Source organism: Phocoena phocoena, chromosome X (assembly GCF_963924675.1).
Source record: "Phocoena phocoena chromosome X, mPhoPho1.1, whole genome shotgun sequence".
In the NCBI taxonomy this organism is placed as follows: domain Eukaryota; kingdom Metazoa; phylum Chordata; class Mammalia; order Artiodactyla; family Phocoenidae; genus Phocoena; species Phocoena phocoena.
Window position 1 is genome coordinate 1,862,707 of NC_089240.1, and position 27,653 is coordinate 1,890,359.

The 27,653-nt window shown below is 50.1% G+C and overlaps 1 protein-coding gene across 1 annotated transcript; it reads right to left on the reverse strand.

Annotated features, from left to right (window-relative positions):
• Positions 1–2,552: 2,552 nt before the first annotated feature.
• Positions 2,553–27,653, reverse strand: MXRA5 (matrix remodeling associated 5). Its single transcript, XM_065901294.1, has 6 exons — positions 27,466–27,653; positions 21,663–21,792; positions 21,018–21,408; positions 12,413–17,404; positions 8,145–9,045; positions 2,553–4,461 (listed from the first exon to the last, which is right to left on the reverse strand). The coding sequence occupies exons 1-6, from the start codon at positions 27,651–27,653 to the stop codon at positions 2,553–2,555; spliced, it is 8,511 nt and encodes a 2,836-aa protein (XP_065757366.1).

Here is a 27,653-nt window from a genome sequence, read left to right on the forward strand (position 1 = left end):
AGAGAGCAAGGGTGGTGAGGTTTGGAGACTGCCTTAGCATGAGAGACTCAATCTGTTGGTCTCTCTCTATGCACCTATCCATCCATCCATTTGTCATCTATCTTCCCTATCTATATATCTATCATCAATCTAATCTATCATCACCACCATCATCATCTAGCTATTATCTTTCTACCATCTACTGATGTATCTATCAGTCACCTATCTACCTATCATCAATGTATCATGTATGTCATGTATCTGTCTACAATCTATCTTCATCATCATCTAGCTAGTTATTATCTATCTACTATATATTTACGTATCTATCAGTCATCTATCCACCCATCCATCCACATATCTATTTATCTCTACCATCTATCTCATGTATCTTATCATCTATTGTCTACCTATCAATCATATCTATCATCTATATTTATGTACGTATCTATCAATCATCTATCCATCCATCCACACCCCTATTTATCTATCTCATCTATCTATCATTTATCTGTCTTATCTATCATATCATCTACCTATTTTCTTCCTATCTATCTATCTATCTATCTATCAAATTGTATCTAGATCTACGGTGGTGGTTCTCAACTAAGGGTGATGAGGGGACATTGAAAATACCCGGAGCCATTCTTTGATTGTCAGCCCTGGAGGGGAGGATGCTAGTGGCATCTCGAGGATACAGCCTACAGATGCCACTAAAAACGATACAGTGCACAGGACAGCCCTCACCCCAGAAAATGATCCAGCCCCAAATGTCTGTAGTGCTGGTGTTGAGAAACCCTGTCCTGGATGAAGGGTTTGTCTATGGAGGAGGAACTCTTCAAGCAGGATGTGTTTCCTACGCATCAGGGTACCCTGGTGCCCATCCCGGTACCTGGCACACCCCAAGGGGCTGTGTGGTTATCCTTAAGCAAATAAATGGATGCATGAGTGAGACAGTGTCCGTGCTTCCCACAGTCTTGAAAAGCCAAGCTCTCTTTCCCTTCAGTGACTGCCACTCTTTCCAGATTGGCAGCACGGTCAAAAGTCACATGCTTCCCCAATATTTATCTTGCGTTTGCTTTTTTCCTTCCTCTCGCGGGAAGCCAAAGAGTGCATATTTGAGGACTACTGCTATGGGTACCCGAGATGTCTCTCCCCTAAAGAAAACTGGCTGCAGGACTGCTGTGGCACCTTTTCTTCAGCCTCAAGTAATCCTGATTCATACTGGAGCTGGTCCCACCTAACCTTCCTGTCAGAGACTCTGCTGGAGCTGCCACCTTGGACTTAGTTTCCTTGCTGGTGAAATACTCACAGAGAAGAGAATAATTCCAACGTGGTGGATAAAAGCGGTTTTTCAACCAACCTGATCTAAGCGCAGACTCGCTTGAAGTGGCTTTGGCCCTTGAAAATATCACTGTCATGACTGCCTGGTTCTTTGGAAAATATTATTTTATTATCCAATGTACATCATTTTGACCTTAAAAATACAGCAAAGCAGTCGTGGAAGTAACAGATCTATTTTTCGAGGACACAAATTGACAGGAGGAAAGATATTTCTGGGCTCCTCTGGAAGGCTCTGGGTTCATTCTGGGCAGTCACAACTTCGCTTTGTCCTCCCTCTCCTGTCGTCTCCCCGGTCCCGCATGGCTCTCTCCGGATAAATTTTATCATCAACAGGGAAATCCAGTATCTCAGCATCCCCTACCAGAGGGTCGCTGGGAAAGGTAATATAACAGTGGTTTATGAATTTGAAGGAAGTCGGGAAGGAAACTGGTTTTAATTGCATTTCCGTGCCTGCTCTAATGTATACAAGCCTTGTAAAGACCAATAATTTATTATTTTTAATGAGACAGAAAGTATGTCTTTCTCTTTCTACTCTCATCGTCTGATTAGAAAGAAAAAAAAAATATATATATATATATAAAACACTATATAAAAAGTGAGTTCCAGGGAGAAAGCATCCTTTCCTATAAAATGGGAGCTGTACTGTAGGACACCTGTACGTGAGACACAAACAAACAAACAATCCCTCTGGTTCTCAGCCCTTGTCGGGCAAACTGGAGTTCTGAAGTGACAGAAGGAGTAACGGAAAGATGGATACTCATTCTAGAACGTTCTATCATGTTAAAACGGCAGCGGGTTAACTAGGTAATGCATCTTCCGCGGGGGTAGCAAGGCACTGTGAATCTCTGCAGCTTCTTTGCAGTGCACGCTCCTTAGATATCCTGCAGACGCCCGTTCCAGCATCAGGATGGCGCCAGCAACACAGAATTTGTTATCTGCGCCCAAGTCCTGTGAAATGGAAGGCAAGAGCATATAGCATCCTGTAAACCTGAAAGGAAGTCCCCCAGAGAGGCTGACACCTGCTTCCCGTGCCTGCATTGCTTCCTTTCGTCAACGAGCACAGGTCAGGGTCGACAGTGGGCCTCGAACCCAAGCCGGAGGGGGCCACCGTGCCCCGGGACAAATCCTTTTAGAGCCCTGACTCCCCGGCCCCACCTGTGAGCCCAAAGGAGGCTTTGTTCTAACTTCGGAAGCAGCGGCCGTGGAGTCCAGGGTGTGCTCCCGGGGTTTCAGTAGACGTGGACGTAGGTTGTTTTTGAGTCACGGCCCAGGAGGTTTTTGGCGGTGCACTTGTAGAAGCCCGCGTCACTCTGGGTGGCCTGTTGGATGATTAACGACCCCTGTGGGTGAAGAAACCTGTTCCCGTAGAGACGGGGCTGCGTCCCCACGGTCAGGTGCGATTTGTCCGGCAGCTCCCAGCTTATCTCGGCTCTGGGAATGCCCACGGCCAAGCAGTTCATCTTCACGGTGCTCCCGGGCCGGGTGTAGATGACAGGCGTGGGTTCACTGGTGATCCGGGGAGGATAGGCGATCACGATCACCGGGACGTTCGCGACGGAGGGTCCGTACTCCGTGTCCGCCTTGCACACGTAGGTGCCCCTGTCGAAGACGGACGCGTCGCGCACAGTGAGGGTACCGTTTTCCCAAAGGGTGAAGCGTCCTCGGACCTGGGGACCCTCCAACACCATGCCGTTGGGCAGCGTCCAGGAGGAGTGGGTCTGCCGGGCCCCCGGGAGGATGCAGGGCAGCTGCAGGGTCTCCCCATTGATGATGCTGACCAGATTGTGGTACTGGTTGCTTGTTTCGGGTTTCAGCCCCACCTTCAGAGACACCAGCCTCTCCGTGTAGCCCGCCGAGTTCCTGGCCACGCAGCGGTACGCCCCAGCGTCCACGGAGGAAAGGCCGCTGATGTGGAGCATGCCGTCGCCCTTGTGGTAGAACCTCTGCAGCTGGTGGCCGCTCTGCAGCTCCGTCCCGTTGGGGAGGACCCACATCAGGGTGGGCGTCGGGGTCCCGGCCGCTGAGCAGTTGAGACTGATGGTGTGGCCAGCCATGGCGGTGATCTTCTCGCTGACCGGGTCGTGGAAGATGGGCTTCTCCACGGGCTCCAAGACCATCAGTTGCACAATGAGTCTGGCTTCCCCGCCTTCGTTACGCCCAATGCACGCCAGCTGGACAGAGTCGCTCTTCCTCAGGCTCTTGATGTCCAGGGTACCATTGCGATGGACGGTGATGCGGTTACCATAGTAAGGGGCCGGCAGGACCACGCCCTCGGGAAAGGCCCACAGCACGCTTGGCGTGGGGATGCCTTCCGCCTTGCAGTCGATGAGTTTGCGGCTCCCTCCTGGGGCAATCTCCCGCACCGTGGTGATGGCATTGGGGTGCCCGTTGATCTTGGGCGACTGGACGTTGACGTGAATCCAGACCGTCTTCCTGTCCTCCCCGGCGCTGTTCCTGACCACGCAGGTGTAGTTGCCGCTGTCCGAGCGCTGGGCTTTCTGGATAAGGAGAGTGCCGTCCTGATATATCTGGTACTTGTCGGAGGAGGTGGGGATCTGCCTGCTGGTTGGAGAAAGCCAGGTCACCCTGGGCGTGGGTTCCCCTTTGGCCTCACAAGCCACGGTGACCACGTCCCCGTAGGGGACCTGGACCACGGAGTACGTCTTATTCCGGATGACGGCGGGCTCGGTCACCACCTTGACGCGCACCCTCATCTCATCCTTGCCAACCTGATTTTCGGCAAAGCAGGTGTAGTCACCTTCCTCTCGCAACCCGACCTCGTTGAAGTAGAGGGTTCCGTTGTTGAAAACGACGTAGCGCTTGGTCCGTCCACCGCTGTCGTCGGACTGCATGAAGGAGTTGACCAGGCTGCCGTCCGGGAGGCCCCAGGAGATCTCGGGGTTGGGGAGCCCGGTGGCCATGCAGTCCACTTTGAGGTCGCCCCCGTAGAAGACCCTGTGGTCATTCTCCTCCTTGTGCTGGATCTTGGCTGCTTTCATGACCACGTTTACCTTAAGCACGACGAAGTCATCGCCAACCTTATTCCGGGCGACGCACAGGTAATCCCCCGCGTCTTTGTCCGTGACGGATTTCACCACCAGGGTCCCGTTGGCAAACGCCTTGATCCTGGTATCAAAGCTGAGCGAGAGAAAGAAAACAGAATAAGATGTCAGTCTCCCGAACGCTGTCTCTCCCGGCTTGAGGTCACCGGAACGCAACAAAAACTTGTGGATCTCAGAACTCTCGGCGCACAGGACTGCCGCTCAAAAACGTTAGATGGATTTTGCAGCCCGGAGGGGACGGCCATCCAAACGCAGAAGTGATTTATTTACCACAGTTAAGAACTCCCCGGTGGAGTCTGACCTTTGGCTGGCCTGGCCTCTGATTCGAAGATGTGAAACGCAGTCTAAGACATCAGCCCGGTGTGTGTGGGCGTGTGTGGATCAAATATTTGCCTGGTTGTCAGTGTGGAGCTTGTTGTAATGATAAAAGCAGATAAAATTCTAGCGTCCTGGACAGAATGAAAGTGCATTAACCTCAGGAAGAGGTGACATTTTTCCTAAAAGTTTTATAGACGATTTTTACTCTTGACAATTTTTATGCTGTTGTATCCCATTATGAGGCAAACAGGAAGCAAAGTAGCTACAGTACGGATCACGTAGCTGTGGTTACACCCAGAGTTTCGAGGCTACGATTGGATTCTTCAGAACTTGGTGCTATTGGCGTAAAGGCTTCTTCCCTAGAATCTGTAACGAAAGCTTCATGACCCTCACCAGCTCGTACCCTCCTGCTGACTTTCCGTTTCTCCACGTGGTAGACCTAAACTCACACGCTGCTGAGTTACTATTCGAGAAAGAGTTTTCAGTTTAAAAAGGCAACACGGAAAGAAAGACAGAAATATCTTCACTAGGCGTGTGACATTTTTATAAATATGTATCGGTAGGTCCTCCAGCAACGCAGAACGCATGTTTTGAATAACGGGGCGAAGAGATTTGGGAGGTTTCTGCTTTGAACGTGTCCAGATTGAAAATCTCAATTACTTATAAATTATAATTCTGGCATCTGCAGGGAGAGCTTGACTATTACCCCTAAATATTTCCTGCATACTGTGTCATTCGAATAGCACGTCTGGAACCGTGTCACTGATGAAAAAAAAAGAAGTGTCTGCCTTTGATGGAATTCAAGCCTGACTACCGTTCATCAAAGCACCCACTGACAAGGACCACGCAACGTGTTTTGTCGGCCACGAGCGAGAGTCAAGTCAACCTGAATCAGAAGGTCATTCGATAGGCGTGGAGCAGACAGAGGCATTTTAATGAGTCTTGGAGTCAGAATCCAAAAATGTATATAGTAGCACATGTCTGTAAACATTCAGAAACTTCTACAGCAGCAAATCCTAACCTTGGTCGCTAGCTGAATCAACAGAGCGACTCTGAAAAAGACGCATGGCTACACATTACGGGAGACTCAGCTTCGAGACAGGAAAGTCCAGTATCTCTGTGTTAGAACAGTCCCAGTGTGTAGGCAGGGCAAACAGCCCCGTTCTTTTAAAAAACTCACCATGGGCTGTTTAATTACACTTTTCTAAGAATGTAATTAGCCAGAATCTAGGAATAACGAAGCTACAGAGACCGTGGCTTATGATTTATAGCGAGATACCAGTAGAAGGGCCCCAGTTCACACTGGAACTACTTTCTTTCACTTCAGCGTTGAGTCAGCACTGCCTCCGCCTCGCCAATGTCAATGGAAAACAACCCTGTGCATGGCAGGACACCGGCTCAGCTGGAAGATACTGCGGGGAAAATCGCATATGTGGTACTCTGGATCGATTGTGCAGGGTTCACTAGGCACCACCCAGCCATCCGAAGTTAAAATACGGCGACTTGGCCCTTCTCCTGCGTTGGAAGGAGACTGGGCAGACCAGACACAGCTGCACAGAGCCTTGGACGCCGCTTCGGATCACATCCCAGGGAGGAACCCGCGCTGAGGTGCGGGGGGGTCCCGTCTGAGCTGCCAGGCTGTGTGGGCTGAAGACACACCATAAGCCAGAGGGTTTCCAACATGGCGCCACTGATGCGTCTTTGCTTCCTGTTCCCAATCACTGTCTCTTTCCTCTGCACCTTGAAACACTTATTAAAGAGACAATGGCTTTTGGGGATCTACCTCAGGGTTTCCCAGCCTCGGCACTCCTGATATCAGGGGCTGGATGACTCTCTGTGGTGAGGCGTCCTGTGCATGGTGGGGTTCCGAGCAGCCTCCCGGGTCTCCACTAATTAAAGGGTAGCAACCCTTCCCCACGAGTTGTGTCAACTAAAAATACGTCCAGACATTGGTGAGTGCCCCCTGGTAGACAGAACTGTCTAGTTGAGAACCAATTCCATAGAGAGACAGGTGACAGACAGAGGGTTAGAGATAGATAAAGATCACAGAAGAGACAAATGACACATGATATACAGATACAGAGAATACGTGATAGAGACAAACGGAAAGCTACTATAGAGATAAATAATACATATCAGATAGGTGGTGACAGATAGATAAAAATAAATGATAGACAGACACAGATGATAGAGAGAGAGAGGTAAGATGGATGGATAGGTAGGTAGCTAGAGCTAGAGACAGATGAAGATAGATGATAAGATAGATAAATGACAGATGATATATATAGATACATAGAATAGATGACAGGCAGATGTAAAGATACTAGCTAAACGATAGATATCAGATAGGTGATGTTAGATATATAAAAATAGATGATTGGTAAATAGGTAAAGGGTTTGAGCTAGATATGGAAAGGTGAGGGATGACAGATAGATACATAGGATAGAGGATAGACAGGCAGATGGAAAGATACCAGATAGATAAATGATAGATATCAGATAGGTGATGACAGATAAAAATAAATGATAGATAGATAAATAAATAGATGATAGTCTTCCTTGCTAAGAAAGTATTTCTCAGCGTCAGCACTACTGATATTTGGGGCTAGACGACTCTCTGACATGGGGCCGTGCTGTGCACTGTGGGGCGGTCGGCAGCATCTCTGGTCTGTACACACCACGTGCCCGTAGCATCCCCTCCTCGTTCACCAACTCTCATCAACCAAAAATGTCTCCAAACATGGCTCAATGTCCCCGGGGGACAAAATCCCGCTTGGTTGAGACCCACTGCTCTAGATTCATACATCTGCGAATTGAAGACGGGGCATGGCAAGGTGCTTTTTTTCCTAGCCAAGATGAACTCTTAGAACTGCAGATGTGCTACCTTTGTGCTGCCATATGCCTTTAATTTCTTTGTTTTACCTCCTTTCCTTCTATTGCTAACACATTTTAAGACGCGATCTGAAGCTCCTATGTGTTTTGTTCAGATTAGCATAAGACAAGAAATTGTTTTATCTAATTATTTCAATACAGTTAAAACTACGAGCATGAAAACAAAAACTACTGCTTTATCTTTCTTTGGAGGCGGGGAGTAGAAAAGCAGGGCTAAGGGCTAGGTGTTTGCTCTGCATCTCAACTGATAAAGACAAGAGTGGGACTTCCCTGGCGGTCCAGTGGTCAACACTCTGCGCTCCCAGTGCCGGGGGCAAGGGTTCGATCCCCGGGCGGGGCGGGAAACAAAGAAAAAAGACAAGATTGCATCGTGTGAGAAAGAAATGCCCCCCACCCGGCCCACACAGGAAGCAACATCTGTGCGTCAGCACCGCCGACAAGGAGTCATTCCTTCTTCTGCCCGACCCCATGAGGAGGCTTCCCCAGCACCCAGAGGGGAGACGGGCTCAGGAGCCCCGGGACTGCTGGCGAGGCAGGAGCGCCACGTACCTGAAGAGCGCGTCTATCATCCTCTTGGACGGCAGTCTCCAGAGGATGCGCGGCCAGGGGTCTCCGGAGGCGCTGCAGTCCAGCCGGAGGGCCCCCCCGTAGCGGACGTCGGTCCTCGGCGGGGAGGTGCCCGTGATGCGCGCGTTGGCGGTGGCGCGCTGTACGGTGAGCTGTACGGTCCTGCGCGCCGAGCCCACCAGGTTGGCGGCCACGCACTCGTAGCGTCCGCTGTCCTTGGGCGCCAGGTTGCGGATGTAGAGGGTCCCGTTGGGGAAGACGAAGAGGTTGTCGCGGATGAACTGCGAAGGGCGGATCTGTGTCCCGTCCCAGAGCGCCCAGCGCACGCTGGGCAGGGGCGCGGCCTTGGCGGTGCAGTGGATGTGAATGCTGAGGCCAGGGGGCAGCGAGATGTTCTCCAGCTCCTCCTGGTGGATGACGGGTGGGAGGGCCGCCACGTGCAGGCGGATGGCGAGGCTGTCCGCGCCGGCTGCGTTGCTGGCCACGCACTTGTACACGCCTCTGTCTGAGAAGGACGCCTCCTTGATGGACAGGGTCCGGTTTTCGTGCAGCGTGATCCTGCCCTCGACGGGGGAGACGGTCTGCCACACCCTCCTGTCGGGGAAGATCCAGGAGATCTGGGGAGCTGGGGTCCCCTTGGCCAGGCACTCCATGGCGATGGTGTCGCCCAGGTAGACGGTGACATCCTTGTAGTGGGCGGCTAGGATCTGAGGCTTCTGCACCGTGACTGACAGCAGGACCACCATCCTGTCTGCTCCGTGCAGGTTTGTGGCCGTGCACAGGTACTGGCCGCGGTCCTGCGCCTGTACGTTTCGGATGACGAACGTGCCATTCTTCAGGACTTCAAACCGCTGTACTCTGGTGTTGGGGGTCATGAGAGCCCCTGGAAACCAAAAACAGGCACCGTCAGGTTCAGGGCAAACACGGTCTTGCCAAAGGGACGAAACAAGGATTGTGAGTTAATCTGATCCTCCTCCTTATGTCCAGACAGTGAAAGCAAAAAAAGACCCACCACCCAGTTCCTCTGATATTCGTCTTGACTGTTACACTAATCCCCAAATCAGGGCATAGGCCACCTTCAGGCCAAGGCAGCAGGCATGGTTTTCAGACAGGGTTCTGGAAGCCGTCATGAACCCCAGGGTCTCCCAGGGTGGCCTCTTCATTTACTTTAGGGACTGGAGAGGCAGCCCCACTTTGCTCAGCCTCTGCCTCGCTGCGTGGAGGCTGTCCTCCTGAGGTCCCCAGGTCGGCTGCAGGGATGCCCCAGGTTCTCAGTCACCGACCGCCTCCGTCCGGCCAGGATCCTGAGAGCGACGTGGGGCTGGTCGTGCTGTGCCCCGTCTGGTTGAGTTGCAGTCTGACGCAGGCTTCCTGACGGTGCCTGACAGCCCCACCTCTGCAGTCAGAGGGCACACACCCGTCCTTCTCCCCACTGCCTCTACTCCCTGTATTTTATAGCCCATCTCTCAGGATTCTGCCACAGTCGGGGTCTGTAATAATCAAGAGTTTCTGATGTTTTGACGTGTTGGGGCCTTGCTGACCTTCCAGGGACGGCCAATTCCTAGAGATATAGCAGAGGACCCCCCTTCCAAATGCAAATTCACCCATCCAGAGCCTGTCCCCCACTCCCTGCTCTGAGAGGCTCCCATACTCTGGGCCACCATCCACCCGCCCTCATCCCCCCAGGACAGGTACCAGACAACTAGGGCAGCCCGTGCACCCAGGACCTGCTGGAATTATTCACACCAGGCCGTCCTAACCCCGCTCACCCTGCCTCACCTGTTCCTTCCTGCGAAAATCACAGTAAAGGCTCTCGTCTGGTTTCCCCCTTTCCCTCTGCCTCCTGACCGACCCTGGTGCTTCCCCGTGTAACCCTGCTTGGTGTGCTGTGCCCCTTCCTCTTGGCCACCGTGAGTGACCAAGTGTCTTTTCAGTGGCAGTCATCTCCTGACCCGTTAGCCTCGCCATACCTGAAAAATAACAAATCCTATACTGAAAGACTGGGAAAAGCCCCAGAAAACCCTGAGTTTCAATCCTCCCACCCTATCCCACGCTGCTTGGTTCCCGGGTCCATGCACCCGTCAGTGGGCTATTCATTTTAGTTTTGACAAACTCCTCTGCTTCTTTTCCTAGTAATTTTCTCTAAGCTGGGAGTCCTGCCTTGGCATGGAACCCTGGAACCCTGGACGCTGTCCCCAGCCCTAGTGCTGAGGACTCACGCCCTCGACCTCCTAAGTTACCTGAAACTTCCCACGACAAGCCTTTCCGCCGTGCACGGGGTATTGCAGGTGAGTCTTCCCAGCCCACCTGCTCATAGGGAAACAGGTGTTGGTTGACGACAGTATAACCTCCCTGCCTTCGAGGAGATGCAGGTCCTTCTGGTCTGGGTCCAAGCCCTCCTGGATGACAGGTGACTGTGGGCGTGGAAGGCCTCCTGCTGCCCCCCAACCACTTCCCCATTGAGGGATTTTATGACGCAGAGACCCCAAGGCGCTTGTCTATTTCACTGGGTTTCAGGTGGGAGGGAAGGCCCACTAAAACTGCCTGCAGATCACGACGGGCAGGTAGAAGGTGGCCTCCTATTAGCACTCGATGAGATGATTCGGCTTACTGGGTAGAAAAGGTTCAATAAAATAAGAGACATCGTGCAGCTCCAGGACCACAGAAAACAACGCTGGCTGGATGGGAGACTGTCTGGTTTGGGCATGAAATGAGGAAGAACTTTCTAAAAACTGGAGCTAGCTAACAAAGGAGAAGCCAGCAGTAGAAACAGATTCCTGGTCAGGTAGAGGAAGGTGCATGACTGTCTAGGGAGGGGGCACGGTCCAGGGATGCTCTAAAATGGCACAAGGTATGGTAGACCTTAAGGATGAACGCAAATGGGATCTCCCAGGGGAGGAATATGCCTTCCTTCGAAGGCACAATCCTTCTAGAATGAAAACCCCGTGGTGTTCCCCATTAGTTATTTCAAGCAAGTTCCTTATTAGATCATTACGAAAGCGTTTGCTGTCAAATGCGGAGCTGATCAAAGACGCCGGTAACTTCCCTATGCTCAGTGCTCTCTGCTCACCACTGGGACACATCCAACATGTGTGAGATAAGCGGGGAATGTACAGTTCTCTCTAGTGATATCAGCACTTGTCATTTCCCGGATTATCTAAATGGCAACCGAAAAAAACCCAACCCTCTGAACAGGACGCGAGCCTGAAGGACTCAGCCACGTTGAGAGAGGAGGGAAGAGAAAGGGGAAAAGGGAGGTCCGTTCGTGGAGGTTGTAGGCCCTCCGCTATCACTTTCTTCCGTCTCCTAGAATCTCTTTCGCCATCGGGAAAGCCGACGGTCATGTTATGAAGCAAAGTGGTCTTTGGGCATCCCAGCCTGCCAAGCAGAGACCACTGTATAGAGCCTTGTTACGGACTGAACTGTGTTCCCACCACAATTCATATGTTAACGCCCTGACCCCCCAGGACCTCAGAATGTGGCTGTATTTGGAGTTGGGGGTCTTTAAAGAGGGGCTGGAGGTAAAATGAAGTCATTAGGGTGGGTCCTGATCCCATAGGACTGGTGTCCTTGTAAGAAGACGGGATTAGGACACAGACACACACAGAGGGGCGACCCTATGAGGACACAGGGAGGAGGAGGCCGCCTACACGCCCAGGGGAGAGGCCTCGGGAGGGACCAGCCTTAGTGACACCTTGATCTTGGATTTCAACCTCCCCAAACTGAAAGGAAACACACGTGCTGTTCCAGCCGCACCAACTGTTCCAGTGCTTTGCGACAGCAGCCCGAGGGGACTCATACGATCATATCTCTAGGTTCAAGTCAAAGCAATGCCTGATGAGCTCACACCAAGCTTCACTGACCTTTCAAGCCAGCGCGAGGACAAGAGGGGTTTGCACAATTCCCCTCACGCCCCTCTGCACCCCGACGTGGCTCGTGGATGACCTCTGTGCTGGACCTCACTGCGAAGAGGCAAGAGTGGCACAGCCCTGAGCCTCGGTTAGGAATGCCCTACCCAGAGAAGCTCGTACGTGTTTCCATGACTCCATTAAAACCCGACACCCATTTGAATTCCTCACTTCCCGTGCCCGAAAAGGAATACACCTGTCGGTAGATTCTCAGCTGTCCTTTGCCATCCCATCTGCCTGTCCCTCTGCCCGGAATCTCTGGTCCTACCTGCACTCACAGACTCCAGTAAGCCCCTCCCCTACACAAGCCCTGGTTAAAACGCAGACGTTTAAACAACCTACCTGTGGACGGCTTTGTCCAAGTCACGAAAGGCTTGGGTTTCCCCATAGCCTCACACGGGAACATGACATCTGTCTCGGCAGTGACGGACACGGTCTGGGGCGATTTGGTGATAATTTGGGGCTTTTCCCCGAGCGTCCAGAATTTGGACGCAGGTGGTCCTCTGGAAGAGAAGAGCTTTGAGCTGCTCTGATGGAAGCTTCTGGAAGGCTGGGCAGAAGATATTAGGAAAGGGACGGAGCTCCGGGTGGAGTAGACCAGAGGGATGTTTCTTAAGTTTGTTGAGGGTGGCGCCACGGTCCGGGGAAGGTGCAGTACAGGTGGTGCTGGGGGACCAAAGTCCACATGGGTGATGCTCTGAGAATGTATCCTATTGTAGGGACCTGGGTTGACTTTTCTCCCTCTCGTCCCTGGGGCAGGAGAGGTGGGGATCCGAGGCTTCGGAGTAACTGCCAACTGTGGAAAAGAGAGGGTCCTGTTGAAAAAGAAAGGGACTCTCCCATCGGGATAATAAGGGACTCTCGAATCTGGAAGCTTGCCAGCTGGGTCTCTTGAATCAGGGATGCTGTTGTCTCCAAACAATGTGGAGCTGCCGGTGAACGGGTCAGTTCCCTGGTCAGTCGACTTACTAGGAATGCTAGGTTTGGACCTAGGCAACGGAACCACCGGAGTTGTGGGACTTGGTAACATTGGAGACGTAAGGCGCTTATTCTCCGGCCGATCCCTCGACGGATACGCAGTGATTTCCGGTTTGCTGGTCAGGTGGGGCTGGTGAGTGACCACGTACCTAAAGGAGCTTTCTGTGGCCGTGTGTGGCGGCCTCACGGTTCCTCTCTGGGGGACCGCTGTGGCAGTGACTCTGGCTGGTTGGTGGAAACCTTGGCCCCTCCCAGCCTCGTGGTGAGTATCTGGACCCCTTGGAAGGCTGCTTTTGGTTGTACCATCAAAGGCTGCCTTTCGCGACTCCTGCTTCGGAGTGAAGGTAAATTTGTCCTGGTGGGAAGAGGGAGTGGATAATTCGTTTGGCTTCGATACATGCTGAGTTCCTTCGTTACTCACTGAAGGTGTTCCGGTTGCTGGGGTCCCCGCAGCGTAATGGAAGGAAACATTTTGTTTGGAAGCGTCTGATGTTGGCAGTGTTTCTGACGTAAGAGGTGTGGGCTTTGCGGTCGTTTCTGCCAGAGACACACGAGTTGTGGGTGGGAATGGGGCTGCTGGCTCCCCCACCAGGGCACGTGTGGAGACTTCATTCCGGTGTCTAATTTCTGAACGGAGAGTGGCTGGAGTGGTTTCACGATGACTCTGACCACCGATGGAGGTTTCCGCCTGACTTGAAGACGCCTCTACTTTTAGGATGGCGAGAGTAGTTGAAGGGACCACTTCTTCCTGTTGCGAGAGCATAGAGACTGTGGCAGAAGGTGAAAACTCAGAAGGAAAACCTAGGTCCTCCAACTCTTTTAAAAAGGGTGAGTTTGTAAGAGCTTCTGAAGAGCTGGTAACAGGTGGGTCTGTCTGTAGCCGCTCAGGCTGGGCTGCCCTTGGAGGAGTCCACCTTGCACTTCCTGGAAAGCCAGAAGGAGGGGATGCCTCCTTAAATACTCCCACACTGGAGACCTCGGCCCCAGAAGGCGATGCCACGTGAGTGACTGACTCGCCAGGGCCTAGACCATCGGTTTTATAGTCCTTGATGTTTGTGACATCATAATTCTTAATTTCCTTTCCGTCCGATACAGGCTCGTATGTGACTGGAATCGTCTCTTGGAATTTATCACGAGATAAATGTGTTTCGGTGGCGGCTGTCCTATAATCTTCCACTCTGGTTATCTCGCGTGGGTCTCCAGTTGTGAGAGAAACGGTGGTGGGTGCAAGTACAACTTCTGAACTGGGGGTAACAGTGCTTTTATATTTATTTTCTGGGGAAGGGCTGGGCTTGGACACAGACGCTACAGAGCTCATGGTAGAGGTGATGTATCGATGTTTCTTTGGCCTCTTCCCATGTTTCCTGCGTGGGGTGCCCCTGGATACCGGTTCTGCATGCTTCTCCACGTCCATCAGTTTTGGGGTACCAACTGTGCTATCAACCCAAGATGTAGGAACCAGCAAGCTTTCCGCTTGGCTTGGAGTCTTCACTTCAGGTGCCCGAGTCAGTGGTGTCAAAAAAGTGGCCGCTGGGGCAAACGTCGTGGGCGGGGTTTGCTTATGCCGGTGCCGGAATCGATGGGGGCGTAATCGCCTCCTCCCGTTGGGTCTCTTTCGGGAAGGATGAGTGGTCAGCGCTGATGGGGAAGCGGCCTTTTGGGTTGGCCGCATCATCGCTACCGTGCTGGTGTCCTCGTCGAGCAGAACGCCAAGTGTGGTTCCCTCGGGATGCTTCATGGCAGTGATGCTCATCGTGGCTTCCAGGGCTGAGTCCGGCAGAGTGGTGGATTCGACGCCTTGCCTCTTACTCTCAGGAATTCTGGAGCTTTTGGGGTCTCTCTCTAGCAGACCTCCTTCCTGCAGTGTCTGAGAATTCTCCTCTGTGCCCTTGGGAATCAGTGGGTGGCCCTGAGCGCTTAAACCGCTTTTCACAAGCTCGGGGCTCTCTGTTTGCTCTTGCAGGGCTGTTTGTGCTGGAACTCTGGGGTCCCCTAAAATGGGATCTTCAAATGGCTCAGAGGTCCTGGTGTTAGCAACCCACGAGGCAGGCACTGGAGTAACGTGTGCGGAGGTCTGTTCTCTCGTCGTCCTTTCACCTGGCTGTGAATTTGTCTCCGGATCTTGGTAAAAGTATGGCAGGGTCTCGGACTCAGCCAAGGAGATGGCATCCAATGGAGACCCATACTCACTGGATGGAGACCCTGGCATGGATCCAGCGTCTAGTGTGGACCAGCCCTCTGTGGCTCTGTTTTTGTTAGTGGGCTCTTCGCGGACCATATCCAGGGTCTGGAGAGTAGAAGATTCGTAAGGCACAGGTAGCAGTGTCGTGGCTCTAGCCCAATTCGAGTCAACTGCAGTGGGAGCTGCAGGCTTGGTCTTCTCAGAAAACTCACCATCAATCAATTCTTCCAGGTGTGTGCTTGTCACTTTGGGGTCAGCAAGAATCACTCCATCGTGGCCAGACTGCACCAGAGCCCTCCCGGTTGAAGACACAGTGCCAGCAACCTGCTCTTCCTTGCCAAATAAAGAGACGTCTCCTGAGGATTCTTCCGCACCGGTTGTGGTCTGCACGGGTGATACTGAGCGGGGAGCAGCGGCTGGCAAAAGGGGTGTCACTTCTAGACTCTCTGATGGAGGAGTGCTGGTTCTAACGACCTGGGGTACTCCCGTTCCCTTAGGGAGACTTCTCCCACGCACTCTGGCGAGAATGTCTGCCCACTGCTCTGGACTGATCTGTTTGTTTGCCACGTTTATCCTTCGTCTGGACTCAAACACTCTGCGACCTTCTGCGACGTTGGTGTCTGGCTCCTTTTCGGAAGTCTTCCAGTGTTTCAGTTTTCTGCGCCCTTTCTTCGTTTTCTGACCTCCAGCGACGGCGTCGTCCTTTGCTTTGATGAACATCTCTTGGTCCTTCGGATGGAGAACCCTCTTCATTGTGTTACCTTCATCTCCTAGGCCGGATCCCCCTTCGTCCTCCACGACATCTCCTCTTCCTCTGGGAAGGGTCTTCCCACCTGGGCGTCTGCCTCTTTTCGATGACCTGGCAGATCCCTTCTTACTCACCGTGATCCCCACTGTAAAATGATCTGCCCCTTGCTGGTTGACAGCCACGCATCTGTAGTAACCACTGTCGCTTCCTTGGACCTCTGGGATGTAAAGAGTTCCATCGGCCAACACGTATGTGTGTGACGTGTTAGCCATATCGTTAATTATCCTTCTGTTTGGAAGGATCCAGCTGATCTCGGCTTCAGGTATGGCCAGTGCACTGCAAGGCAGCGTCACCGGCTCCCCTGGGCTCTTCTGAATGGTCACGGTATGTCCATCAGGGGGCTGAGTGACAGGTGCTTGCACAAGGACCCTATAGACCATTCGATCCATTTCATCCCTCACCTGAGCGATGCACTGGTACAGACCAGCGTCTGACTGCTCCGTGGATTTGATCTTCAGCCAGCCGCTGGTGAGGATGGAGAATCTCCCGTCCTTGTCTTCCATTGGTGCTTTCAGGACAGAGCCATCTGGGAGCACCCAGGAGATGGATGGGCTCTCAGAAGCCTTCACGTTGCAGCTCAGCTGGCATGGACTCCCTTCCAAGACGGTCTGGGCTCTCTGCACCGCTCTGCTAGGCTCAATCATTACCCAGCTTCTGCTCCGAGACGGCCTCGCGTCTTTGGCGGACACGGTGACAGCGTGTTGAGAGGAATAGGACAGCAGCACCGTTTGGGCCGTACTCTGACGTCGGTTGAGTTGGAGGCCTATGGACGGCTGTGTAACCCACTCTGGCTCTGCCAGGATGTGGGCTCTGACGCCCGTGTAGTAGAGGGTCTCATCGTCGGCGTCTTGCCTGTACCGGTAGCCGAGTCTGGGGTCTTTGCTGAGCGTGAGTTCCCGGTGTAGCTTCACAGGGACCTCGCTGTAATAGGCAATCAGCTTCCAGAGTTTCTCATAGTTTTCTCGAGTCATCGGACACTCAAAATCCAAGGCGACCGTGGCATTTACCTCTATCTCTTGAGGGTCTGTCTGGTTCAAGTGTAGCTGGTACACGTCCACGGGCTTCTTGATGTCACAGACCAAGTTCACTGTGTTCCCGTGTTCGTCGCTCATATTCAGAGAGACGTTCCATACGGGATACTGGAAGCCCTGCAGGGAGGACGGGGTGTCACCGTCCTGCTCTTGACTCTGATTTTCCTCGCTACTCCGGCTCCCGTTCCGTCTCAGAGGGGACTCGATAGAAGGCTTCTCACAAGCGATGTCCTGCAGCCTCTGAATCTCTTGTTTGTGTAGCTTCCTGGGACTGAAGCACATGGAGCACAGCTGACCCCCTTCGTAGGCTTTGTCCTTCTTACACTTCAGGATCCCTGCAACACGCAACCACACACAAACATGCTATAAGTCGGTGACGCAAAGAATGGCTAGAGGGTTAAAGCCTTTGCATCTTTATCACCCGGATGCACCTCCACAACGACTTAAGCCCTCACCCACCTCGCTCTGTGACGTCCCCTCTGACTTGAAGTCAGTTTAGCACGGTGCGTGGTACCTCACCGGGGTTTTGGAACTTCTGGACGGTGAGTAATGAGTACTTTTCTAAAAGGTACTTTTAAGTTAAAAAAGATGTCTGTTTGTACGTATTATACAAGTAACTTTTTACGAGGGCCCAGGAGAATCTACGTTAAGTCCCTGCAACCCGTGAATATATTTCCAGGTTATGGGATCAACAGTTGGCATGGATCGTATCATGTCTACCTTTTATAATTATGTTTTCTCTTGCTAAAATTATTCATTTCAGGCAGTGTTTACTTTTTGGATTCACATTCTACTCTTGGCTTCCTGGACATTAAATCCTCCAGAATTTTCTCCTTCTCTGGCCAACACTGACTCTTTCACTGTTTCCTCCTTCTCTGCCCAACTCATTATGGATGATGTGTTCCTTGAGTCGGTCTCGGCCCTTTCCCTTCTTGTGCTGAGGTCTTAGATGGCCTCGCCCACGTGCATGGTTTCAGTTACCGTTCACTCGCCAGTGATGAGTTCCAGCTGTGCTTCTCCAGCCCAGACTCATTCTTATGAGTCCCACACCCAATGCCCTACTTGACACGTCTATTAAAGGGCACAGAGGTTCCTCGAACTGACACCTATAGAACCACATTATGTTTTCTCCCTGCTAGACGTCTCGTGGCTTTTCTGTATTCGTAAGTGGGGAGACTAGAAAACTAGGATGATTTTTGACAGTCTTCGTGGCACGTGTCCACTTCTTTCCCTCCGCGCTGGGAATAAAACAGCCAAACTGCTGTCACCCGGAGTATTACAAACCTTCCAACCAATGTCACTATGTCTACTTTTGCTTCTCTGAATGCAGTTTTCTATTCGAGTTTCAAAGTAAAAATCTCGAGATGCAAATAGGATGGTTTCACATACCCCCCCCAAACACACATACACACAAATACAAGACATACCACACAGACACACATATGGACACACACAAACATATACAGACATAACGCATACATATGAGCACACGAGGGCACAGGCGTGTGTCTGCAGAAGGGCTGCGGTGGCTCTCTACCCCCCGAAGCTCCATGATTCCACCACCAAGCGTGTAGTGTTCCTGCTGGGAAATGACGGTTTTCAGCCTGTCTTGGACCCAGTGGGGTCTGGGCACTGAAATATGAACGGAGGTGACGTGTGTCTTTTCTGATTAAGAAAATTAAGAGGTCAGTATACCTGTCCTTCCTCATCCTTTGCCTGATTTAGCAAATCTGGTATCAAATGTAAAGTGGAGCCATCGATGAAAGAACCTGAATCTCACCATCTCCACATGGAGGAGAGACACCTCGCCACTGCAAGTGCCTACGTTAAACTGTGGCAAACCAAACCAAAACTACAATGAGGTACCACCTCACACCAGTCAGAATGGCCATCACTAAAAAGTCTACAAATAATAAATGCTGGAGAGGGTGTGGAGAAAAGGGAACCCTCTCGCACTGTTGGTGGGAATGTAAGTAGATACAGCCACTATGGAGAACAGGATGGAGGTTCCTTAAAAAACTAAAAATAGAGCTACCGTAGGACCCAGCAATCCCGCTTCTGGGCATATACCCTGAGAAAACCATAATTCAAAAAGACACACGCACCCCAGTGTTCACAGTAGCCAAGACATGGAAACAACCCAAAGGCCCATCGACAGATGAATGGATAAAGAAGATGTGACACATATATACAATGGAATATTACTCAGCCATGAAAAAGAATGAAATAATGCCATTGGCAGCAACATGGAGGGACCTAGAGATTGTCATACTGAGTGAAGCAAGTCAGAAGGAGAAAGACACATATCACACGACATCGCTTGTATATGGATCTAAAAACGTGATACAGAAGAACTTATTTATAAAACAGAAACAGACTCACAGACATAGAGAACAAACTTACGGTTACCAAAGGGGAAAGGGGGGAGAGGGTACATTAGGAGTTTGGGATTAACAGATACACAGGACCATATATAAAATAGATAAACAGCAAGGACCTACTGTATAGCACAGGGAACTAAACTCAGTAAATAACCTACAATGGAAAAGAATCTGAAAAAGAATATATATACATACATGTAAAAAAAAAATATATATATATATATATATATGTGAAAACAAAATTGTGACCTAAGGTGTGTGGGCTGGAAGTTCCTCAATGGCCACAGGCTGAGATGCTAAGCTGAAATTAAGGGTAGCAAGACCTCTCAGAGGAGGAGAGCTTTCAGTGAAAATCTGAACGCTGAAAAGAAGCCAGACCCTTGAACATCTAGCAGAAGAGTTTTCTTGGTAGATGATGACCAGGTCCAATGACGCTGAGCTACAAATCGGTTCAGACGGTGCCTGGAACAGAAGGCAACGCAGTGTGGCTAGAGCAGAGTGAGTACAGGGGACAGTGGGACCAGCCCATCGCAGGAGGGTAGGCACCGCGCTAACCTGCGCTCTAGAGCCCACGCGCCACAACTACTGAGCCCGCGAGCCACAACTACTGAGCCTGCGCTCTAGAGCCCACGCGCCACAACTACTGAGCCCGCGAGCCACAACTACTGAGCCTGCGCTCCAGAGCCCACGCGCCACAACTACTGAAGCCTGCACGGCTAGGGCCCGTGCTCCGCAACAAGAGAAGCCACCGCAATGAGAAGCCCGCGCACCACAACAAAGAGTAGCCCCCGCTCGCCGCAACTAGAGAAAGCCCGCGCACAGCAACAAAGACCCAACACAGCCAAACATAAATAAATAAATAAAATAATAAAGTAAGAAATGTTTTTAAAAAAGGAAAAGAAAAAGACCTACTCAGAGCACTCCATTTGCCTCCTTAGAGACAGGAGAAAGGAGTTAGACCCAGGCTGGTGGCTGTGAGGTTGGAGATGAGCCACGAGACTCAGGTAGGATAAGCTCAATGGGCTCTGAGGATGGGGCTTGGGGAAGGGGGTGTAAAAGAAAAAGGAAAAAAAATCTTTCTTATTTTGATGCAAAATCTACTTTCTTGCAACTTCTACCTATCAATCCTGGGTTTTTTTCCCCCCCTCTGGCTCAATACAGAACACCTGTATCCCTCAACACAAAAGAACAATCACATAGCCAGCCCAGTGTTCTCTTTTCCGAGCATCCCTGAACACTTCCTGTAGGACGAGGATGCACGGAAAATCCAACCTTTAGCTGTAACCCAAGGTCGAAAAGGATCCTCCAAACATCCTTGCTATGCCAACCAGAGTCAACTGTCTATCACTCATTAAATGATGACCACTCTACATTTCGATAAAGGATACCTGCATTTGAATTACGCCATGGAGCTGCCTTGACATTTCAGTTATATCATTTCCTGCCTCACTGGTTTGAGGACGTGGTTTCACCCGACCTAAGATGAAGCAATGGCGCAGAAAGTAGTTTGTCCAGAGAGGTAAAGCTTGGGCAGCTAAGGGTCACGCGGCCGCTCTCCTGTCCTCACCTCTCGATTTTGCATCCCATTCCAGAAACCACTTCATCTCACAACCACAGGACCACGGGTTCCCGTGCAGGTAAAGATTCTCCAGAAGCGGCATGCTCTGAAGCATGCCGGGGGGAAGGGTTGTAATCATGTTCTCGGCTAAGTAGAGGTGTCTCACGGTGGAGAGTCTGAAATAATCCAGAAACGTGAACGTGGAGAACGTGGTGGGGTGCAGCTGGTGAAGCGCGTTTCCCTCTAAGTGGAGCAGCCTTAGGGACGTTAAGCCACTGAATGCTTGTGGGTGGATAAACTCGATCCTGTTGTGGTCCAGGTGTAGCCTTATTAGGTTCCAGAGCCCCCGCAGGGTCTCGCCTGTGATCACTCGAAGCTTATTGTAGCTGAACTTGAAAACCTACAAAGACAGGGAGGACGGGAAATCCTGTCTAAGGTTAAATAAAAAACCAGAAGACCAACCAACCCACAGCCAGGAAGAGAAACCAGAACAAAGGGCAGGAAAGGAACGACATTAAGCTCGTTTCTTATGTGAAAAAAAAAAAAAAAAAAAAGGCCATTTAAATCATTGTTAGGGAACATTCTATAGCTTCCCCTCTTCACGACTGGTCCTAGAGGCTGCTAGTCGCGCTGTTCATAAATGCCCGGGTTTACCTGGAGAGAAATGAGGTCTCTCAGAGCCCCGTCGGGGATGCTGGGAATGTCATTGCCGTGAATCATAAGTAGCTCCAACTTGGTCAGTCCCGCAAACGAGGTTTCCGACAAAGCCTGTATGCTATTAAACCTGGAAAATAAGTAACTGAAATGAGGAACAGTGAAGTTAAATCCCATCTGGGGAGGATTTCCCAGCCCACCCAGGGGCAACTTAGCGAAATGTTGATTCTAAGGTTGTACTGGTGCCATTCACAAAGCATAATCCTCTCCCTCCGTGTCCTTGTCTATTTCTAAGGTTGCAAAGAAACCCACACATTTTTTTTTTTTTTAAACATCTTTATTGGGGTATAATTGCTCTACAATGGTGTGTTAGTTTCTGCTCCACAACAAAGCGAATCAGCTATACATATACATATGTTCCCATATGTCTTCCCTCTTGCGTCTCCCTCCCTCCCACTCTCCCCATCCCACCCTTCCAGGCTGTCACAAAGCACCGAGCTAATATCCCTGTGCCTTGCGGCTGCTTCCCCCCAGCTATCTACCTTACTACGTTTGTTAGTGTGTATATGTCCATGACTCTCTCTCGCCCTGTCAAAACTCACCCCTCCCCCTCCCCATACCCTCAAGTCCGTTCTCCAGTAGGTCTGCGTCTTTATTCCTATCTTACCCCTAGGTTCTTCATGACATTTTTTCCCCTTAAATTCCATATATATGTGTTAGTGTACGGTATTTGTCTTTTTCTTTCTGACTTACTTCACTCTGTATGACAGACTCTAGGTCTATCCATCTCATTACAAATAGCTCAATTTCATTTCTTTTTAAGGCTGAGTAATATTCCATTGTGTATATGTGCCACATCTTCTTTATCCATTCATCCGATGATGGGCGCTTAGGTTGAAACCCACACATTTTTATTAGCCTTCATTCAGTGAAGGTGTGATCGCTGGGAATTCTGACTGGGAGTACACTTACGTGGTCACAGGCTATTTGGGGAGATACATAAGATTTAGACCTTTAAACGCAGCTGGTCGAAAGGGCCCCTCATTGGAAATCATAACAAAGACACGCGGCCAGCACGAATGGAAACCAAAAAACCAAAAAAGACAGCTTTGGAAGTGGCTCTGCATATAGTAAGACAAGGACGTTCTCTGAAATAAAGGACCAAATGAAACAGACACCCTTATTTCGCAGACACAAGCTCCCATTTCTGATGGGTGATGGAAGTTATCTGTAAACATTCTGGTGCGTTTGGGGTGTTGTTTTTGCGTAGAGATTGGTAAAGACGCTTCCTCGACCGGTCTGGAAATTCCTCACTGCTCCATTGTTAGTGACACCAGGGAATCCCCAAAGTGAATCCCTGGAGAACCAATTATAAGATGAACAGAGAATCCTGTACCTTGCTGTGTTGTAGGGCAGGAACCTGGGGTCAGGGCTTCTGCGGAAATCCAACACATCTATCCTGACATGATTTCTGTATTTCCCCTTATCACCTCAACAAAAGGAAATGCCTCTGTAGAGGAGGCCGGTAAAAGCTCAGAGCTAACTCGGCAGATGACGGCCAGGTCCAGTTTCCTCCTGAGACACATACGTGCCCCACACCTCGGTGATCACAGCCTCTAGGGAGGTGAGGTCCACCCCAGAGCTGAACATCCTGCAACGCACTGGCCGGCCCCCATGACAAGGAACCGTGGTGTCCAAAACGGTAAGTGGGCCCCAAACGTCATGTGCTGAAGTGGAGAGTCCCTGCCTTAACCCAGGTTGGGATAGGACGGGGGGTTGGTGTACTGCCTCATTTGTTCATCATCATTTGGACTCTACCAAGAAATCCGCCTGAGATGGTGAACACCCAGGAGGGGATGAGTGTCAGCCCGTAAACCCTCTTCCATTCCTTGTTGCCTGAGGCTCGTCTGGAAACAGTTCGTGGGAGAATATTATCAGGGGAAGTAGCTGAGGCTGGCAGGGACCAGGTAATCTCAGAATTGGGAGGATTAGAGAGGAAAGAGCTTCCTTTGTTCCAAGTCCACCGGGAAGTCACTAGAGGGTTTTCAGGAAGGCTGTGGTATGAAGAAAGTCACGTGGTAAAACAACAAAGCTCCACTCTGTGCAGAATGGGTCAGAGACAGACAAGAGGGGAATGAGGAGACCACGTGAATCCCGGGGAGGGACGCCGGTGTCCGCGGGCAGGGTGGCAGCCGTGGAGATCAACGTACATGGCAAGTTTCCAGACGTGCTTAGAGCAAGAGGCCACAGGCATGGCTGAGGGATGGAATTGCAGATAAGGAAAAGCTTGCGGGGGAAACACTTGCAAGTTATATTTGCCATGGGATGTTGAAGAGGCTGGTCAGACGCCACGGTGAGGGTGGGACTCGGGAGGCCCGTCAAGACCTGAGATGTGCACATGCAGGAAGCATTCCGGAACGGACGCAGGAACTAAGGGCTTGGGGGGAGGTGACACCACCTGCGAAGACCCCACACGTAAAGAAGCGCAGAGAGGCCAGAAGGAAGAGGCAGGTCTTGACTCGGAGGCAGCGGTGGTGCAAGTCAAAGGCTCCATCTCTCAGATGGGTCAGAAGGAGTCTGATGTTCCACAGCCCATTTTCGTTCAAGGCTGTGCTATTCCTCTCCTGGAATTTTTTTGTCTCCCCAAAGCCTCACTTCCAACTTGACGTCCAGCTACAACGGTGGATGCCGCGGCGGGGAGAAGATAAAGGGGAGGAAGATGTTTGGGTGCAGAGGGCCACCTTGTTCGGATTCCCTCCCCACCTGAGTAAATCCCCTCAAAGTCCTGGATGGGGGGCATGTCAGCTCAGGAATCCTCCGTCCTGCATCACCTTCCTGGTGCTTCCTTATAAGAGAGTGACAGACGCAGGAGCTGCTGGTGTCAAGGTTACGAATGCGGGGCGGGGTGGGGGACATTTCCGGGACAGACAAAAGACAAGGGAATCACGTGAATGGCAAGTGCAGGAAGCATGGTATTCTCTCTGCACACCCAAGGGGTGTGGGTGAATTCTCTCCGCATCTGTCTAAAAGCCAGCAGAGAGACGGGGAAACTCACGTGGCAGTCAGGAAAATAATGTGACCGGCAGACTAAAATGACCTGGTGTACAGTCCCATCCTTTAACTGGTCAACTACCCATCCTTCTCTCCAAAGCGTCTTCCTCATCTGTTGACGGGCAATAACTGACCACATAACCAGCTAAATGGAATGATTTTTATATCAGAAACACAGGGCCGTTTTGCAATATATACACATATCAAATCATTATGTTCTACACCCGAAACTCATATAATGGTGTCAATGATATCGCAATAAAAGAGAAAGAAAAACAAATACAGGTAAAATTGCTTCACGGATACCCGTTAGGATCCCAAAGCAAAATTTAAAATGAAAAAGAGCTGATGGGCATGGGAGAAATTTCAGAAAGATGTCATCAGAACTCATCTTTCAATCAAAGGGGGAAAAATCTTTAAAGGTCTATAAATCAGACATTTGACTGGATGATATTTTCTTACTCAGAAATATTTGGAAAGTGATTTCTGAAAAAGCTTTGGGGCTGTCCAAACAGGAAACAGCAGATCTTTCTTTCAGTGCTGAGTGAGAACCCTAAAAACATCTGTGTGGGAATGAAAATTTTTCGTTACTGCTCTGCCAATAATCCCTCATTCCTTGAGAGTTTTAAACCCTTTCCAGACCGCTAATAGACAACTCAGACCCTGAGTTCTATCTGTATTAGACGTTGCTATTGTTTTTTGTTTTTTTTTTTCCCAACAAAAGGCACAACGCCAGCCTCCTTATCTGCTTTGAGACTGGTTTCCAGAAATAGTGCTGTGATATTATAAGAGTGATTTTTAAAATGTGGCACATTGAATAATGTTACAAATTAAGCCAGATGGAAGTAATATATGTGGGTGCAGTGAAACTATTCCTTTTTTTCCCCTTTATCTTTAATATCACACAAAACCGTCTCAAGATCTTATTGGAGACGGTAGGAAAACGAGTAATTTTGATATCTGTCTTTCATTCTAGTGGCAAAGCCTTCAGGACACTGTAATTCACTGTGTTCAGCATTCATTGTTTAAAATGAAACCACCGAGAACTATGTTCTCATTGAGACGTGACACAGGTTCCACGCTTACAAAACACGTCATTTTAAAGATGGGCGGAAGAGAACCTTCCTGGAAACCGTGAATGAGATGCAAACCGCTCCACAAAAAAAATAGTTTATAGGTCTTGCAAGTCTCAAGCTATCACACAGCTAACTTTTGGGAGAGGATGCCTCCGGTTTCTTCCCCAACCCCCCCAGCCAACCTGACAGCCCAGACCCTCAACACACAACAGGTGAGGCATTCGGGGCTCCTACACAGGAAACACAGCAGAAAACAGTCCCCCTGCACCTTCAATCCCACACTGTCTAGGGGGCTCCCCTAAGGCCTAACAGTAGCCCCGATTCTGTGCCCTGACAAGGGGTCAGCCTTGAGGGATTAGGTAGTTAACCCAGTAAGAGGGACACTGTGCTGAAAATGGCTCATGAAAGGTGTGATCCCTATAGACAGAGCTCTTTTGCACCCCAGGAGGTGTTAAGAAAGAAGAGAAATCATAGATAAGCTCTATTTTCCTTTCCACAAACTAGCACAGCCCATCCCAGCCTGACTCAAAGCAGCCCCAGTTCCTCTTCTGAATGAATTGTAAGATTGTGAAAAGGAAACTGGTTTTAAAATTGTAAAATGATTTAAAGATGGCAACAAGGAAACTGTTACTATTCTCTCTGCTGGCAAAGCCAAATTGTTTTCCCCACGGAACCATCATCACTGTGGTTAGATTTTTCAGAGCGTCGCATCGTAAAGGTTGCCAAACTTTTTTTGGAGGAGGCTATTTAATGGTCTATTGCTATGGATTCAGTGTTTTTTCTTATTGTCTTAACTTCCCGTTCTTTTATTCTACTACTGGACTTTATAATCGATAAATGCAAGAATGGTTGAAGCTCTGTACTCAGAGATGTCTAGGCAGGTTTACAATTTTTTCTTTCATCTTATGAAAATGTCCCCACAGTGGCTCTCCATCAAACCCTAAATAATTTTGTGGTTTTATGGGTGGCAGAAAGTAGCTCACAGGTTTTGTTGAAGAAGTCCAAATGATTGTTTACTATTGAAGTTATGCATTGTTTAATATGAAAATTGTACGTGAGTACCTGTAATTCATAGCAACGTACGCTAATGTATAGAAAGCATATATGGGTATAAAAGGAAACTAAAAATACAAAAATTCTACCTTGAAATGCTGCATTAAAATATCTGTTTAAAAGATATTAATATTTTAAATAGGCAAAATCTCAAAGAACTCTTATTTCCTCAATGTCACAACTGCGTCATGCGGATAACCTACAAGGTGTCACAGATGTCTCACTTATTCTTTTTATTATCCTGTAATAGTTCCTGAAGTCTATTTAGAATACTATTAATATACTTATGCGTGTGTCATATGCTTTCATATCTGCATTAAAGAACTGTTATCACCGGAGACTTATCAAGGAACTGAAGCTCTCCGAGACGGTTCGTTATTAAGCCTTGTGACAGAAGCTTCCGGTGATGGATCAATTCGGCTAACAGCCCCCAAAGGACCACACTGAGTAGAGTTACAAATGCCCCCTCGATTCCGCCCATATAGGAGCACATAACGCAAGACACAGTGACACATAAAGCAACATATATCCGCAGTTACGTAAACGCACACACACATAACGAAAACCCAAATCAACACGCACGCAAGGAGGCTGAGAGGGCTCAGAAAGAACGTGGTACAAACCCCAGATTGATTCTTTCCACATGCTTAGAAATCCCAGCGGGCACGGAAGCCAAGGAGCGGAACGTGCAGTGGACCTCGCTGGGAACGTAGCAGGCGCAAGGATACGGACAGGCCAGCGCGGCGCGCGGATGTCCCCACAGCAGAATCAGTACCACGGAGAGTGCTCGCCACTGCGCCCGCGTTGGCAT